This window comes from Crotalus tigris, unplaced genomic scaffold (genome assembly GCF_016545835.1).
Source record: "Crotalus tigris isolate CLP2741 ecotype Arizona unplaced genomic scaffold, ASM1654583v1 scf7180000018371.15429387391:27106975, whole genome shotgun sequence".
Classification (NCBI taxonomy): domain Eukaryota; kingdom Metazoa; phylum Chordata; class Lepidosauria; order Squamata; family Viperidae; genus Crotalus; species Crotalus tigris.
In genome coordinates this window covers 11,121,098-11,138,986 of record NW_024096970.1, presented here as the reverse complement: position 1 = coordinate 11,138,986, position 17,889 = coordinate 11,121,098, and the positions used below count along the sequence as shown (strand labels likewise).

At 36.6% G+C, this 17,889-nt stretch overlaps 1 protein-coding gene across 1 annotated transcript; it reads left to right on the top strand.

Moving 5' to 3' along the window:
- Nucleotides 1-343: 343 nt before the first annotated feature.
- On the top strand, nucleotides 344-17,016 carry OPRK1 (opioid receptor kappa 1). The gene is made up of 4 exons (XM_039351372.1): nucleotides 344-575; nucleotides 1,175-1,458; nucleotides 10,260-10,612; nucleotides 14,616-17,016. The coding sequence occupies exons 2-4, from the start codon at nucleotides 1,196-1,198 to the stop codon at nucleotides 15,146-15,148; spliced, it is 1,149 nt and encodes a 382-aa protein (XP_039207306.1). The 5' UTR covers nucleotides 344-575; nucleotides 1,175-1,195; the 3' UTR covers nucleotides 15,149-17,016.
- The last annotated feature ends 873 nt before the right edge of the window (nucleotides 17,017-17,889 follow it).

Below are 17,889 nucleotides of genomic sequence, written 5' to 3'. Positions count from 1 at the left end.
AGCAATCAGATATGCTTTATCTGAGATGTCTGTTTATCATTGCCTCTCATAGCCTTAACCCTAAGTTAATTAACCGTCATGGGGAGAGGGATTCAATGGTTTGAAATTCTAAAGCACTGGGAAATGATTAAAATACAGAGCAAGAAAGCAATGTGAAGGATGGGAGAGGGGGGGGGAATCTTGCAGGAGCTGCAAAAAGATTGGCTGTCTCACTCCTTGCTTAATACTTTGTCTGCCTTTTGGTGTTTAGGAAGTAGTCATGTGAGCATGGAAGAGAATGTGTACAAGGACTGCTAGAATACGGAGCTTGCAGAGTGCGAGGGGAGACAGGGAGTGTATTAGAGACAGTTTAGTAGAAAGGGAAAGTGCAGCCCGCTGCAGTTACAGCTACTGCAGCTTTGGAGTGAAAGCTTGCGATCCAGCTTGATATCCCATCTCTTCTGCATCCCCAGAAGTGCAAACATTTCATGGTGCAAAAATACTCCAATGCCAAGAGTGCAGAGGAATAGGAAAGGAGGCTTTTCAATTTATGAGAATATCTGCCGGGAGACCCTCGTAGTTTTCCTACACTTAAGGTAATGCTGCGCCTTATTTTATTTCTCTACCTTTTTAATTTTTCAGGAGGACAGAATGCCTTCTTCTTTGATAAGAACAACTCAGCTTTTTCATCTTCAAGAACTTATCAAGCTTTTGGAGCTACCTCATATTTTAAAAGTCCCTAAAAGTCCAACCTTTTTATGTGTTATTGTTGGCTCTTATACCCAGTATCTAACAGAGCTGGGATTAATCCTCTTTTGTCCCATTAATTTCCAGTGGATTAGATTTAAAAAAAAGATAAAATACTTTTAATTTGTCAACTAAGCAATTATTTTATTAAATGCTGATATTCATAAGACAATGATGATGATGATTACTTGAATGCCTCCTGCCACTCTAAAGATATCAGGGCTACAGGAATGTAATTTTAGTGGGGGGGAGGGTTGGGGGGAATTCTCTTCTCTTCTCTTCTCTTCTCTTCTCTTCTCTTCTCTTCTCTTCTCTTCTCTTCTCTTCTCTTCTCTTCTCTTCTCTTCCCTTCCCTTCCCTTCCCTTCCCTTCCCTTCTCTTCTCTTCTCTTCTTTCCAGGTATTTATCTATTCCTTTCTCTCTCTTTCCGCCTTATCTTTTCCAATAGGGCTGGAAAGAGAATTTTCCCATGGAATCACCAGTGTACATATTTCGTGAAGAGCTGGGTCCCACCTGCCCCCCAGGCTTTTGCCCTTTTCCAAGCAGGACCAGCCACAGCTGGCTTGCAGGCTGGAAAGAATATGGCAACAGCAGTAATGGTGGATATGAGGACTTGCAGCAGAATCAGACCAATATCTCCCCAGCTATTCCGATCATCATTACAGCAGTCTACTCTATGGTCTTTGTGGTGGGCCTGGTGGGCAACTCTCTGGTTATGTTTGTCATCATAAGGTAAGTAGTATGAAAGGCAATTATGTAAATCTAATTCATGAAAAGGGTTATTATTGCAGGAAGAAGAGATCAAAGAAGGGAAAGAACATAAGAAAATCAGAAAGCTAACTGGCCCGTGCTTAATTATTGCATGCAAGGGGACAGTCTGTAGAGGGGTGGTAAAGTGTATCTTTTGCATTCAGAAGGTTGCATTTTTGATCCCTAGCATTCTGAGGTACGATGGAAGAAAACCTTGCCTTAAGTCCTGGAGTCTGCTGGCAACAATTGTATTGTGGCTAACTTTGTTAATATTTAAATGTTACGATTCTTCAAGGGCTGCTTAGTGGACTCACATTAGAGAATAATTTACAAATTAGTGTATGGGGATGGTTGAGGTAAGGATTGAAGGGGGAGAAAATTATTTCTTCCCAGAAGTGTTACCTTCTGTTTTGTTTAGCTGGTGCAGCAAGTGGATTGCTCTTCTGGACACCCAAGTGAAGTAGGAATGGCCATTAGTAATACCTGGAAAGAACACCTTCATAGAATACCAGGATTTTCATGAGACTGGGAAGTTGAAAAACATTCCATAAAATGGTACTGGCAAGCCATTTTTGTACTGTTGATATGAAACCACAGGAATCTATTTAAATAGTTTAGTCACCAGAAGTTGAGCTATGCTAGAAAAGACATTATCTCTGTTTTGGATTAGTGTAGTAAAACAGCTATGGAGAAATTGCCTAAATGGATTTAGTATCAGCCCTGCTTTCATTTGGAATATAGACAGAGAAAACTAAAATGGAAAATTGATGATAATTTTTAAGTGATCAGCCTGGACGATGTGACAGTTGAAAAACAACTGCAGAAATATGTGGCTAGAGCTCCCCCCAGGGATAAAAATGTTGTTTTTATTATTATTAATGTTATGAAAAATAAAATATGCATACTAATTATTCTGATAATCAATCATCTTTCTAATAATCTCCTTACTTTTCAAATAATCTTATTAGAATTCAATATACTTTTTAAAACAAAATATGATATAGTGAAATTCACCTAAAATGCTACATCTGTGCAAGAAAACACCCCTTAAGCTCACCCATTTCCCTATATATGTATGTGAACAAATGTATATGCATCAAGTTATTCAACTAAATGGAGATCTATCTCCAGATCTTCCCTATCTCAGTTTACATTTCTGATGCTTAAAGATTTATCAGTGACCTAGCTTAAGGATTTGCGATTTATCCCAGGAGAAGTGGGGAGAAGTGGGGATGGCAAAGGAACTGTCTTTTCTAATCACTTGCTTCAAAATGCATTGAATTTTGAGGTGGTATTGTTTCATATAGTTTTACTGAACTTTTGTACAGTGTTCTGGGGCTCTTTAGAGGTAAAAATAGCCTAAAACAGTGTTTCTCAACTATAGTGACTTTAAGATGGGTGGACTTTGATGCCCAAAACTGGGGAGCTGGGAAACTGTGAGTTGAAGTCCACTACCTTAAAATTGCCTAGGCTGAGAAACATTGGCCTAGAAGTTATTAAAATAAGTACAAGAGTGGAACATGGGAAGCATAGTAAGCATCCAGTTGTCTGACTGTTCTATGCTAGCCCACGGAGACTAGAGAGAGTCCTGTGGAGTTTAGCTTAACAGAATTATCTGGTCACTGGGAATGGACTGGATTTTAATCAGGGTTTTGTACCCATGTTCAGGTTTGAGTTGGTTTTTAGATTTCATGAAATCATTATATGTAATTTTGCTTCATACAAGACTCAGTGTGGATATACTTCTGTTTCCAGTGTCCTTGATGGAAAAATGATGGCGGCAGAACTTGCAGCCAGTAACTAAATAAAACCCAAGATTAACCCCCCCTTTCAAATCTTTAAATCAGTTTCTGCAGTTTTTATTTAATTTAAGCATTAGTGTTGAAGACATTTCCTAAGTCTAACAATAATCTAAAAACTCATTTTTCTAAATGTGCTAGCAACCACGTGAAATGACATGGAAGAAGCATTATCAATAAATAAGAAACTATATTTTCTGCCTTAAAGTAAAGTCACCTTTAAGTTGAAGCTAACTCTGGTACTTAAATATACCAATGTTGCTTTCTTGGCAAAAAGGATTAATCATTTCCTTCTTCCGAGATGTTTTCTAGTCTAATTTATGGTCTAGCTGTTTTTATATTTTTAATGCTTTAAATACTTTCTCTTCCTGCATTTGCAAACAACCTATTATTTGTGATAAATTTACAGCATACTTACTATTTTGATTAAAACCTTTGATCTCATTTGTCATGTGATATTCAAGTTGTGCAGCTCATTTTCTACTTGAAATCCAATAAAAAGTGATGATAAATTAAAAATAAGGCAGATGGTGAAAAATATTTCAGAATAATATTGAACAGAGAGCTCACATTGTTTATTTTTCAACAGAGATCATTCCTGAGAAATACCTACAAATATGTGCAATACATAACAATTCTATTGCTATTTGTTAGGGAAGTGTCAGAACTAGGGTATTTCTCCTGTCTCTTCTGATGTAACAAAGTTGTAATCAAAGGAGGAGGAGATACGAGATACATACATGGGACTCAAGCTCTCACCCTGATTTGGAGTTAGGAAAGTGCTGACATGAAATTGCAGTTGATTACTTGATTGAGCACTTAATTTTTTAATTTCTTGAACTGACATTCACCTGTAATCAGTGTCTCACTTCCTTCAGGAAAGCTTATAATTTTGTTTTGTTTTGAATTCTGCTTCAGGATCTGAGTTTTAGCATTGAAACATTTAGCCTCAGAATTATCATCTACAACAGGGGTGTCAAACTCAATTTCATTGAGGAGCGCATCAGCACTGCGGTTGCCCTCAGGGGGGCGGGTGGGTGTGGCCAGGGTGGGTGCAGCCTACTGGGTGGGCATGGATGGAGTGAGTGTGGCCTACTGGGTAGGCGTGGCCAGCTCTACACCGTTCACGTCAAGGGGGCCTGTGGGGGCCTGGGCAGAAGTGGGATAGATCTGAGGGTCTCTGGCAGAAGGGGGTGGGACCAGGGCAAGTGCCAAGGCATGGTCCACTGGAGGAGCCTCACTGTTCCTCTCAGGCCATGTGGGGGAGGGGGCTTATGGAGCTAAGACTGAATGCATTTCAGCATAGATAGCCACCACAAAATTGTACATTGGCTCCCAACTGGCTTGGGCCAGAGCCAAGGCAGGGGGGCCGTTCCCTCACAGTTTCCAGGATGGCTTTGCGGGCCACATGAAACCACTTCACGGGCCGCATCCGGCCCCCGGGCCTTGTGTTTGACATGTCTGATCTACAAAACTGGCAAATATTTTCTGAAATAACAATGGACAGCAGATACGTGTACTATACAAAAAAATTAATCAACAAACCACTCAACCTTTTACTGAGAATCTAATCTATGTTGACCTGAAATGCATTATATGGTGACTTGCAATCACTTTATGTCTTAAATCAGCATTTCCAAATTCTGCAGATCCCAAAATCCCTTGCCTCATATTTGACTACATTGACTCAGGAATATAGGACTTGAACTTCAGGACCCCAGATACAGGAAAAGCTATTTTCAACAAACACAGCCTTTATAGAGTTTTGCCTTTTATCATTAGAACTTCAATAGGGCATAACATTCTACTACAAATCTCCATTTCAGATTTTCCCAAAATTTGCTTTTGATTCCATGAGGCTATGCCTCTAAAGCCATGCTGAATTAATAGCATTTGAAGCAGCATTTGCTCCTCTCTTTTTTCCATCAATTACAAATGCTTTTAAGAAGTTACCATTGTTCCATTCTAATTAACTGCAATGCTGCCTGGCTTCAATGGCAAGCTAGGGAATACTCATATGCCTTCAAATGTGAGATACAGTATCCACTGTAATATGGGGATAATGTGCTATGTGGTTAAACACATATTTTTGCTATCTGCTCTGAGAAATTAAATAGCTGCAATGGAAAAAAGGGGCAATTATGTTTAAATAAAGGCTAGAAATTTATGATTGGTCAAGTTGAAAATCATTCAGTTAAGTGAAGTTTGGCATCCTTCCCTCCCTCATTTTGAGGTCTGCAGATAACAAGAAAAAACAAAATTTCACAGAAGTCAAACCAAGCCATCTGGTGATTTCCAGTGATGTTGTTCCTAGTTTCTGAAGCTGTGTGCCTGGCTCTCTTTCTCACAAAGGGCAGCAGCAGCGTCTAGTAGCTGCTGAAGGAATGCTGGCTTCTCTTACTCTTGTCTGTAGCAATGCCCTTCATGAACTTAACTAATCTTTCTAACAAAGATGGAATTGGAATAGGCATATGCACACTGCAATGAAATAGAAGAGCAGGTAGACTTGAGAAATGGGAACAATGCTCAGAACTGTGAATTCTTTCTAGTGTCACTGTGAGTTCTTTCTAGTGTTGTGAGTTCTTTCTAGTGTCACTAGAGATACCTAGCATTGGGCTTACATTTTTTCCATACTGTTATTTATCCAGCCATCTGCTTTCCACACCGCAAAACTTCTCATCACTGAAAAGTTCAGGAGACAGTGAAGAGAGTCAAGCTAGCTAGCACATCAACAGCCAGTCTGCACAGTGCTTCAGACAGCTGGGTAATTAGAGTATTACCACAAACATCTATCAGTTTGGTTTATGGCTTAATGTTTATAACTCTGCTTCTTTGGATATGGCTGGTCTCCTCCTTCTCCCTGCTTTTTCCTTTGTTTTCTTTTCCTTTCTTTTTCCTTTTTCTCCATCTTTAAATATATTATATGGATGTTAATGGAGCAGAACACAATTGGGCATTTGAAATTTTTCCACATTTCTTTGTAGGAAAGAGAAATTCCTCAAAAAAAATTCACAATGTTTTACCCCTTGGAGATAAAAAATCCAATAACTCCTCCTCCGAGAGTCACTTGATACACAGAATGCAATTACTGTTGAAAGAGCTAATATTTCAAAATTATGAGGATGGAGCCTGCAGATAGACTACTGTGAAATGAATGTAATTACATTACATATATCCTCATATTCAGTCCTGTAGAACTGAACCTGGCTTGCTGGTCAATTGTTTGTAAAAGTTTACTGAATCTAGAATTATCAAGGAATCCAAGGAAAATGGCTAAAAGTAAGAAATATTGTAAAATGGGATTTGTTGGTGCTGGTGCTGTAGAAAATATTGTGAAAGACCTTCACGACTAATTTTCAAATCAAATCTAAATAAATGGGCTATGATGTGCATGCTTGGCAACTGTGAGGCTCATCCCTATACAGCTGTTAAGAAGGAATGAAATAAAAAAAAATTCCCAGCAAATATGGTAGGACAAACATAAGAAAGACAGCAATGATGTTGAGAAAAAAAAATAAAATACATTTTCAGTTGGATTGCTATTAGATTAATATCTATACAAGGAGTGGTAAATCTGTGCCCCCCCAAAATTGTTGAATTACAATTTTAGCCCTTTTCACCATTAGTTATGCTTGTTGAAGTTCATGTCCAAGAAGATCTTAATGTTCCCATCCATCTTCTACAGGAAGCAAAGCTGAAGGTAGGTGATACATGGTTCTGGGCGTTTTTCTAATGCATTTCTGATTATGGTAATCAAACTCCTGGGAAGGGAGCCCATTGCTATTTTAACACTCTTTTCATAGCAGGGACTTCATTGGAAATGACATTTACAGCTTATTTAAATTTAAAGAAAATGACTCAAATTTCAATTTGCAATGGAAAAGGCACTGCAGCATTATGGACCTGCTGCCTCAATGCTTTGGACAATTTAATAATGGCTACCAATGGCAATGTGACTCATTCAGTAGTTTTGAGTTTCCTTAGTTTCTCAGTCCCAGCTGAACCAGGCTGCTTTTTAACTGGAAGAAGAGCTGGGTATCATCAGGCTTGAAGTAGGGCATTCCCCCCCCCCCATTTATCTCATACGCTTCCAATAATGTGCATAATTTTCTAAGTTCTACCTAACAAAGCTTTTAGTTTTATGGCCAAACCCAGCTGTGAGAAAAGGTAAGACTGATGAGGTTTCTGATGACATTTGAGAGAAGGTGGGAAATAATTTTATCTTCATAATCATACATTCAGTTTATAGCTCAATATTATATTAGAAAATGCAGCAGATAAGAACCCCCACTTTGCCTTAGATACCTTAATGCAAATGAGAATGCACTAAAAGTAAGAGGGGCACTTTCTTATCGTATCTTGAATGCATGTATAAATGTTTATTAAGTAATGTTGCAGCATAAACAGAATTCATAACATTCTACTATACACTTGTTTGTATGTGATGTTCTCTCTTTGTTTGTTTTTTTTTATTAAATCATAAAAGGGTATACATCCTTATCAGCTGAAATACTTTAGTTCTAGCCTAAGGATAAAGTGCTCTGTTGAGAAGCTACAGAAATTAATTGTATTTAGTTATCTTTGTGCTTTGATCCCTGGCTGACCTTCCCAGTGTTCTGATTCTTTATACTTTGACCCCCAACTTTCAGTGTCTTGTCTCCTCCCTCTGAAACTTAGACTGATTTGGCATTTGTCTTCTGGAGTGATGGAGTGATAACTCTTCTTTGTGTGCCTTTGGACATGAGTAATCCCTTTTGGGTTTAGATATCCATTTTGGAGTTAGATCTTGAATTTATAGTTGCATTTTTATGGTTTTTGTCCTTTATCTAAGATAGAACATGATTGAACAATGTATTTTTTTGGAGAAAGAGAGAGAGAGAGAGAGAGAGAGAGAGAGAGAGAGAGAGAGAGAGAGAGAGAGAGAGAACATAATAATATTGGAAACATCATTGAGAAAATGAGATACAAAATTTTGAAATTTGTCTACCCAAGATCTACAAGCCCAAGTCAGTTTGGGTACTTCTGTAATTATGCAGTAACTTTTAATTAGACAGATGAACTGAACACATGTGAGCCAGTGTTCAAAGCCAGTGTCATTGAAATCTGTTTTGCCCTAGATTTAGGAAAAGTGTGGCAAGCACTGCATGATTGTCCATAAAACATTGACATATCTCTAAATCCTTCAAAATCAGAATTAGGTGATACCTGGATTCTCTGGTCTTTCTTGAAGACCATGAGATTCAGATACAGTGCTGTTTTAATTTTAGTATAATGGAAGCAAATTTCTATAGCAGGCATGAAAAGTAGGGTTTGAAGTCTATTTCTTAAAGACAGACAGCTCTGTTTGGCCTGTTTAATGTAGTATCATTCCGTCAACTGCATATGCCAAACCATCCATTTGAAGCAGTTATTCAGCCCTGTTATTTCTGTTTTTTTAACTAATGAAAATAGAAATATTATTTTAAAAAGAAGAGCAAGATAATATGAGCAGGTAAACCATTAGATTGAAATAGCACAGTACTTTATAGAGGTTATTCAATGATTCAAAGGAATTATTGTAAGAAGTACTATGTACATTCATAGTACTATGCTACTGATTGAATATTCTAAATATTAGAAAACAGTCTCCCATGATCAATCTCTCTCTCTCGCTCGCTCTCTCTCTCTCTCTCTCTCTCTCTCTCCCCCTCTCTCTCCCTCCCTCCCTGGATAGCTTACCACCTTTGGATTTCTAAATGTTATGGAAATAATATAATCAGATATGAGCGACATTACTCTGTTATTAGGTCCACTTAGCAGTTGACAGAACTGCCATAATTAATACCTATGTAGTTAAATATTGATGAGAATATGATAACTGCATTTTGTTTTGTTTAAAGAAAACAAATGCTATATTTTACTTGTTCTCAATAGAGAACATTATATTTTCATTGGCTACAAATACATTTTGTTGCTTTATGATAGCCTAATTTGCATAATTTAATTAAAATCGCGTATTAATACAATTCTGCTTGTGGCAAGTAAAACTTAATTGTTAACGTATCATTACAACATTAAATCAATTAAATCATCATGGAGTAAAATATTCATTTGTTGATTCTGAAGATTGATGTAACCACCTTGTTGCCTTGTTTTCCCTCTAGTAATTCTCTCAAACTTCATGACCCAAAAAAATCAGAATCCAAAGTTAAATGATTCTCCTTTTAACAATCCATGTTTCTCAAAAGTATTAAACTTCATGGAGTTCAGTTCAATCAAGATATTTTGCACGACAGAGGAATGTATACAAATATGAAATAGATTCAAACAATATATTTATAGCATCCTTTGTTTGAAAAACAGAAAAACAGAAAGAAAAGGAAGCAAAAATTATTTTCCTTATTTAAAACAAATATTTTTAACAATCATTTATTAAAGATCAGTGTAATAAACAGTATGTGCTGGAGCAGAATCTTATCCTATAGCACAGGTGTCAAAGTCAATTGCGACATATGATGTATCATGATGTATCGTGACTTTTTTGCCTTTGTGGAGTCGGGGTGGGCGTGGCCTGCATGTGACACATCTGGCCTACGGGCTGCCAGTTTGATACCCGTGTCCTATAGAATTTATTCATCAAAACAGTGATTTGTGTCAGTTTATATCTACCCCAATAAAACTAAATCTGGAGGTAACTTAGTCTTATGTTAGATTTCAGCACTGACTCTATTACATCATCATGGTGAGCAAAAGCAATTGCACCACCATATGGAAGAGCAGACAGTATATAAATGCAGGCATGTGCTTTGGTCCCAGAGACCCCCCATGTATTTTTATTCCTGCCAAAATATTCCCCAATCAGAACCTCAAAGAAATAATCTAAAAGTATAACCTTGAAGTAAGCAGTTTGGAGTGTGTGTGTATTCTATGCAAAATAGTGATATTTGGAATAGTCTCTGTATTAGATTTATGGATAAATATTTAAAAATACTTCTTTTGTTTTAGGTACACAAAGATGAAGACCGCAACGAACATTTATATTTTTAATTTGGCTCTGGCAGATGCTCTTGTCACCACAACTATGCCTTTTCAAAGTACTGAGTATTTAATGAACACTTGGCCCTTTGGGGATGTGCTGTGTAAAATAGTCATTTCAATTGACTACTATAACATGTTTACAAGCATATTCACCTTGACCATGATGAGTGTAGATCGCTACATTGCTGTGTGTCACCCAGTGAAGGCCCTGGACTTTCGTACTCCTCTGAAGGCCAAGATCATCAATATATGCATCTGGGTTTTGTCTTCTTCCGTAGGCATTTCAGCCATAGTTCTTGGAGGTACCAAGGTCAGGGAAGGTGAGTACAAACACCAATTTTATATGTAGCCTGGAAAACATTGGGATATATTTTATTATTGATTCCTAAGTCAATTCTGTGTGCTTTTTTAATTTACTCAGAATTAGCAGAAGTAATACTATTTCTGAGAATCCCTGCTTTGAGCTCAGCCCTGTAAATCAGGAAATCAATTCCACTTGAAGACTCTTTATTGTTGTGGTCTATAATAACAAAATATTGAAAGCCTGCCACAATTTTCTTCTCTTCCTCTCTTACCCGATGCAGAATCAAGGCAGGATTATTTTAAGTCTCCTTCCATGCTTACTACCTTCCCATGGCTGAAATTTCTCTTTTGTCTGTTAAAAGATGTTGCATCCCTTTACCAATGTTATCTCTACCTCCCACTAACATTAAAAAAGGAAAGCTAGGGCAGCGATCCCCAACCTTTATGGCTTGGTGGCCTGATAGAGGAGGGAGGGAACTCGCTTAGCTCGGTTCCAAACAAGCCACAGCCCAGTATTGTGCTGCAGCCCAGGGGTTGGGGATCCCTGCCCTAGAGGTCATAGCTGCAGAGAATGTATTTTATTTATTTATTTAAAATATTTATAGAGCCACCCATCTTTCAACCAACGCTGGGCATCTCCAAACCAAATGATTTAAATATCTAATTACAAACATATGAAAAGAACACGGGTTCAGATTTTGACACTATGCAGTACAATTCTGGTTAGTAATACTGTTTAAAAATTATAGGCTGGATTATGAATGAGTAGCACAAAAAAAGTAAAAAAGATGTTGAGACTCTAGAAAGAGTGTAGAGAAGAGCAACAAAGATGATCAGGGGACTAGAGGCTAAAACATATAAAGAATGGTTGCTGGAATTGGGCATATCTCGTTTATTGAAAAGAAGGACGAGGAGGGCCATGATAGCAGTGTTCCAATATCTCAGGGGCTGCCACAAAGAAGATGGAGTCAAGCTATTCTCCAAAGCACCTGAAGGCAGGACAAGAAGCAAAGGATAGAAACTAATCAAGGAGAGAAACAATGTAGAACTAAGGAGAAACTTCCTGACTGTTAGAACAATTAATCAGTGGAACAACCTGCCTCCAGAAGCAGTGAATGCTCTGACACTGGAAGTTTTTAAGAAGAGACTGGACAGCCATCTGTCCGAAATGGTGTAGGGTTGCCTGCCTGAGTGGGGTGGGGGGGGTTGGACTAGAAGGCCTCCAAGGTCCCTTCCAACTCTGTTATTTTGTAACATGATTTCTTCTGTTTTGTCTTAGCAATGTTGTAATTTACTCAATGAACTGTAGATAAACAATCGATGTCTTAATCTAGTGCTACCAGATCTGGACTACAAAAATGTGGACAAACATGAGATGGCAGGGAAATAATTTCAGAATATTTTTTTCCAGAATCCCCCCCCCCCTCGCCATCCACTCAGAGTGATCTGAGTAATGATCATCCAGATTTTTGAAGTTTAAAAATTAAATTAATTAAAATTAGTCTCCAGATCAAAGCTTTGCACAAATAAAAACTATTTATCTAGCATTTGCCATTCTCAAAATTAGTATATGATATAATATTTAATTAAGGAGGCAAAAAGGTTTAAATTCACAGTGATCCATATCCAGCAAAAAAGATTGTTTTAAAGCAATTTTGACTTTTTTGGGGGGGGGGATGTATCATATTTGAAACAAATTGGTTTTAAATTCAGAATGGGACCTCTAAATAAATAGGGCTACTTCAAGAACAAAATATTTTGAATTTCAGATGTTTTTCACACCCCTATAATCCTTTCCATGCAACAATATCTGTAAATATATTTTCCATAGTTCCTGAAATGAAGAATATGTGACTTATAGCATACATCAAAGAAGATAAAAGCACATTGGATCACATTATATTAATTTCTATAGTTCATGTTTCATCAATCTCAAAGTGGATATGTATGCTACCCAATAGTAGAATAATATCAATAGATATTAAGTTAAACTTCAATATAATCACTTTTAAATTAATGTTATATTATATATGTTATTTTGTACAAGTTTCCTAAATGTTTTAATAATGATAAAATAATAATGTAATCAATTTGTATTTTCACTTATGAGCCACAAACTGGCTGTTCTTACAGTAAGGCACATCATAATACCTACATTAGGTATAGGTATATAAAAATAATTTTTGATCTGAATATATGGGAGGGATTTGGGAACTGTGTACATGTGAAAAATATTTTCTGTGGCAAACAATACTTGCAGATTGTTCTATAAGAGTTTCCAAAGCACTTCCCCAGATATCTAAAAGTGGTGAAATTATGTACAGAAGGCAGTTTATATCCACTGGATCAAACTATACTACTTTAGAAACTGCATTCCAAGCACTGGCATAGCCAATTTAGTTAAATCACTGGCTAAAGGAGAGAGGGGAGTAAAGAGGCATTTCAGCATGGAGTTGCTCCATGGGATCAAATAACATATGCCAGATCAGTGAAGCTGTTATCTACTGATTCCCAAGAGAATACATTTAGTCTGACAAGATTCTTGTAAAACAGGTGATCAACAATAAAGACACTGCTTTGGCTTTTTTCATGGAGTTGTTCTGGTTCTTTGCACTTGACGCCAATTGAAAACCTAAATTAAACTAAAAAATTAAATTAAGTTAAACTAAACCACAGTTGATCTGCTGATGTCCTATGTGTCCAATACTTTTTTTCTTTTCTAGGATGTTTTTTTAAATATTATAATCATACCCATGATTTTGAGACCAACATGCTTCAAACTGCACAACTGTCTAGACTCTAGATGGACCTAGTTACTAGTTCTGTGCACCAAACCTATGATTTTCTTGGTAAAAGGGACTTATTTTAAAACAAATGAGTAAAACCCATTTTTCTTTTTATTCAGTTGAGCGAGCTGATGCATTATAATAGCAAATAGAATATTTTGTTCTCCTGCAGACACTTCTCAGTTTCTCAGCTGAACTTGCCTCTTACATAACTCTCTTTAAAAGGAATGGCTTACCCTTCTAACCACTTCAGTTCATTATTGGCAGTAACATTGCCTGAAATTAAGGACAAGAATACATTTTTGAAATACAATTGCAAAGTTCATCCCTGAACATCTGCAGAAGTATCAAGACTGTTTTTTTTTTTATCAAGTAGTAAGTCTGTTGTCGAGATTGTAGGTTTGTAATTAGAAAGGACAGATGTAATTAGCAACAATTCTCTAAGCCTGGTTTCAATAATACAGTAGGCTGTACAATATCCTAATTTATATTTACACCCTGGTTCCTTACGTTTTTCATTTGAGTGAAAGAGCCCCTATGCATACAAGTAATCCTCGATTTACAGAGGATTTGTTTAGCAACAATCTGAAGTTACAACAGCACTGAAAAAAGTGACTTGTGACCATTCCTTGCATTTGCAAATGTTGCAACACCCCCATGGTCATGTGATCAAAAGTTCGGTACTTGGCAGCCAGTAAAAGGCTTCTGACAAGCAAAGCCAATGGGGTAAGCCAGATTCACTTAGCAATCACAGTGATTTGCGTAACAACCATGGCAAAAATGTTCATAAAATTGGGCAGAAGCCACTTAACAACTGCCTTGCCTGGCAATGGAAATTCTGGTGCCAGTTGTGGCTGTAGGTCAAAGACTACCTGCAATTATATCCTTTGCATTTAACTGGGAGAAACTCATAAACACCTTGCAGATTTTATTAGAATTAATTTCCATTTGTAGGCCATAATAAAGGATTTCCACGTAAACCGCAGTTTAATCAGTGGAACCCATATCCAGGGTATATTAAAATATGCCTGTTAATATTTCACCTCTGATTTGTCAATACAAATGCAATGAAAGAGAAAAGCAAGATTTATGAATCTTGCCTACAGAGCTTGATTTTAGCCTCTGAAAGTGATATAACTTTGAATCATTGTACATTCTATCCTATTTGCTTTTCCTGAAATTGTTAATTTAACATATTCATTTGTTTTCTTCTTATGGGTCCCTTTATATACAGATACAGGCAGCACTGAGTGTTCTCTTCAGTTTCCAGATGATGACTATATCTGGTGGGACATCTTTATGAAAATCTGTGTCTTTGTCTTTGCCTTTATTATCCCAGTCCTAATTATTATAGTTTGTTACACTCTAATGATCCTGCGCTTGAAAAGTGTGCGGCTCCTGTCTGGATCACGAGAAAAAGATCGAAACCTCCGCCGTATCACCAGATTGGTTCTTGTTGTAGTTGCTGTTTTCATTGTCTGTTGGACCCCCATCCACATTTTTGTATTAGTTGAGGCTCTTGGAGATGTCTCACACAGCACTGCAGCCATTTCCAGCTACTATTTCTGCATTGCATTGGGCTACACCAATAGCAGTCTAAATCCCATTCTATATGCTTTTTTGGATGAAAACTTCAAGCGTTGTTTCAAAGATTTCTGCTTTCCTTTTAAAATGAAGGTGGACAGACAAAATATCAGCAGAGTTAGAAACACAATTCATAATCCTGCTCATGCTGGAAACACTGATGGTGCAAACAAGCCAGCATGACTAGCTGTGGAAATGTCATCATATTGTCCTCCTGGAAGAGAAGAATCCAATGATCTTGGATTAACTCAAATAACTACAGCAGTGTGAAGTGGACAGTAAAAGGACTACTTGATATTATTTACAAAATCCCACAGTTTCAATTGAAATATAGCCACCAAGATGTCCTTCACCGATGTTCACTGATGATAAATTCTGTTTCAATAGAACTTTGTATATAGCAAAGTAATCATTTGGGGCAGAAGAAGAGAACTAGCTTTTCTCCCATTTTTGACCTTTGTATATGTTTTATGTGGAGTAATGTGATTTCACCATATCACTAGTTTTATTGTACTTGTCAGAATAGCAAATCAGCATTTCCTTTTATTAATTATATTGATTGGATATGCAGTGTATTTTCAGCTATTTATATGGCCGTGAATAATACAAAAAAAAAAGTGACATCTAGCCTTCTATTGCAATGGTTTCGAAATTTCTTCTGAATGGGTTCACACAGTACTGTAATGATTTATATGATGATAATGTATCGTGTGATCAGCAGAAGCATTTTAATTATGGATTTTCTGTTTTCAATGAATAACTTTTAATCTGAGGAAACACTATATATGATGAATAAGGCTATGTGAATTTTATTTATTTAAGCAATTTGTATTGTACTTTTGGGGTGCTCTAATATTCATGGGCTTAGTGTAAAAATTCTGTGTCCATCTTCAGGTGAAATAACAAAGTGTCAGGTAATTAAAGTCTTTATTAAACCTGATGGACAACCAGGTTGACATGAACAAAATTCACAGAATGGTACAATCCTAGGTACCTCTTCCAGAATGTGCATATATTGACCCAAAATTGGAGCTGTTAATATATACAAAAAAATTAGGGATCATATATTAATAAACATACATAATACAGTTATGATATGCAGTCAAATAATAGAAATGGAAACTCAATGTTCCCATTAGTCTCTATCAAATTAATTCATCTCATTCACTAACAAAGTTTATAAGGGAATACAATTTTGTTAAAATGAACCATAATGGAAATACTTTTATCAAAAAAACAACCTGCTTATTCTTTGTAACACAGATTGGAAAATTCTATTGGAAAATAGATTGGATGTTTACATATCGCTTTTATGAGGTGTGGACTTTCATCTTATTTTGGAACTTTAATATTTCTCCCATACCAATCCAGTATTTTTCTTTTAACATGTCTAAAAACCAGAAAAACCTGTGTTTAAACATGCACATATGCCTGGAGCTTTGTGAATTGCATATGTTTCCTTGCTGTTCTGTTGTACCCACTTTTCTTCAGATTCTTCTGGGTTTGTATGGAAGCCTCTTCTCATTATAGCAAAGGAGACAACTACATCATGGCACTGGACCTAATTGAGGACCACCTATGTCTGATAGTTTCTGCCCATCCAGTAAGATCCAGGAAATGATGCACTTGAGATTCCCTCAATTAAGCAATGCCATAGTACAGTATCTTAGAGGCATGGCTTCTCGGTCCAACCTCTCTCTCCATATTTCCATCCCAAAGAGTTTTCCTGGATGTGATATATTTGTCTTTCTTTACTATTTTGGCTTTGTATAATGTAAATTGCTCGGAGTTGTTTGGACTTGAGCATTCATTAAATATATGTCAATCAATCTATCAATCAAATCAGGATATGGTGATCTTGAAGTGTCATGGTGGAACAACTAGATTTTACAAGCCAAAGGAGTCTCTTAGATTGGAACTTGGCAATATTTGGTTTCAAGGTAATGTATTCATTGCCTTTTCACACAGTTGTAGTTTTGCATAGTAGCGTTTTTATAACAGCGCTGATCAAAATTTGCTTACCAACCTATAATGAATGGAGATCCTGATTCTACCCAGAAACCTCAACTAGAAATACTTTGTTAAATATTAAAACAATTAAAAACATGTGCCATTTTTAAACTGTTCAATAAAATCTTTACTATATAGGTCAACCTTAGAGGATAAGGAAAGGATCCTTTTGAAAGTGGCTTTTCTCCTTGCAAATATTATTTAATTTTTTATCATCATTATATTAACATAACTAATTTCAAATTAATTTTTTAAAAATTATTTTTTTTTAAAAAGTTGAGTTACAGAGAGGAACTTGTAGATCACTCAGAGTCATTATTTTGCATGTAGTGGTTTCTAATAAGCAAACAAGTAACAGTGAGAACTTCTATTAGCCCAACTTAATTATAATAAAATAATAATGGGCTTATAACCCAACACAGCAGCCAATACATTAGACATGATGCAATTGGAATTGACAAGTGGAGAGTTAGTTTCAAGGAAGGAGGGTCCTAGTAGGGGAATCAAGACACTTTTATAATCATGTTCCAATTCCATTATGGAATTCAGTAAATTCAATTCAATGTCCAAGGGAGAAAGTAAGTTCAAAGAAGAGTGGGGAAATAGGAGATTTCAGGAAGTGATTTACCTAAAAAACAAAGTACATAGAGTTCAGCTAGAGACAGAGAAAGCAGAAAAATTAAAAATTCCAGGCTTCTCAGTGATGGAAGAGGGCAAGGGATTTTGCAGTGCAAGCTGAAAAGAACAAAGCTTTTTGCCAAGGAAAGAACGTGATGGGTTCGGAGAGGTAACATTTACACCCACATGGGTATGTGCTACTGCATGGGTTCAATTTAGTATAGAATAAAAAGAAGATAGTACCTTCCTTTGGGGAAAAAGAGAGAGGGATTTCTGAATCAAGGAGGAAGAGAAAG

What these genes read in the sequence shown, in the direction of transcription:
- OPRK1 (XM_039351372.1), top strand. Translation starts at nt 1,196, where the DNA reads ATGGAATCACCAGTGTACATATTTCGTGAAGAGCTGGGTCCCACCTGC. An exon ending in GTTATGTTTGTCATCATAAG is followed by an intron (nt 1,459 to 10,259) that starts GTAAGTAGTATG and finishes CTTTTGTTTTAG; the next exon opens with GTACACAAAGATGAAGACCG. An exon ending in AGGTACCAAGGTCAGGGAAG is followed by an intron (nt 10,613 to 14,615) that starts GTGAGTACAAAC and finishes CTTTATATACAG; the next exon opens with ATACAGGCAGCACTGAGTGT.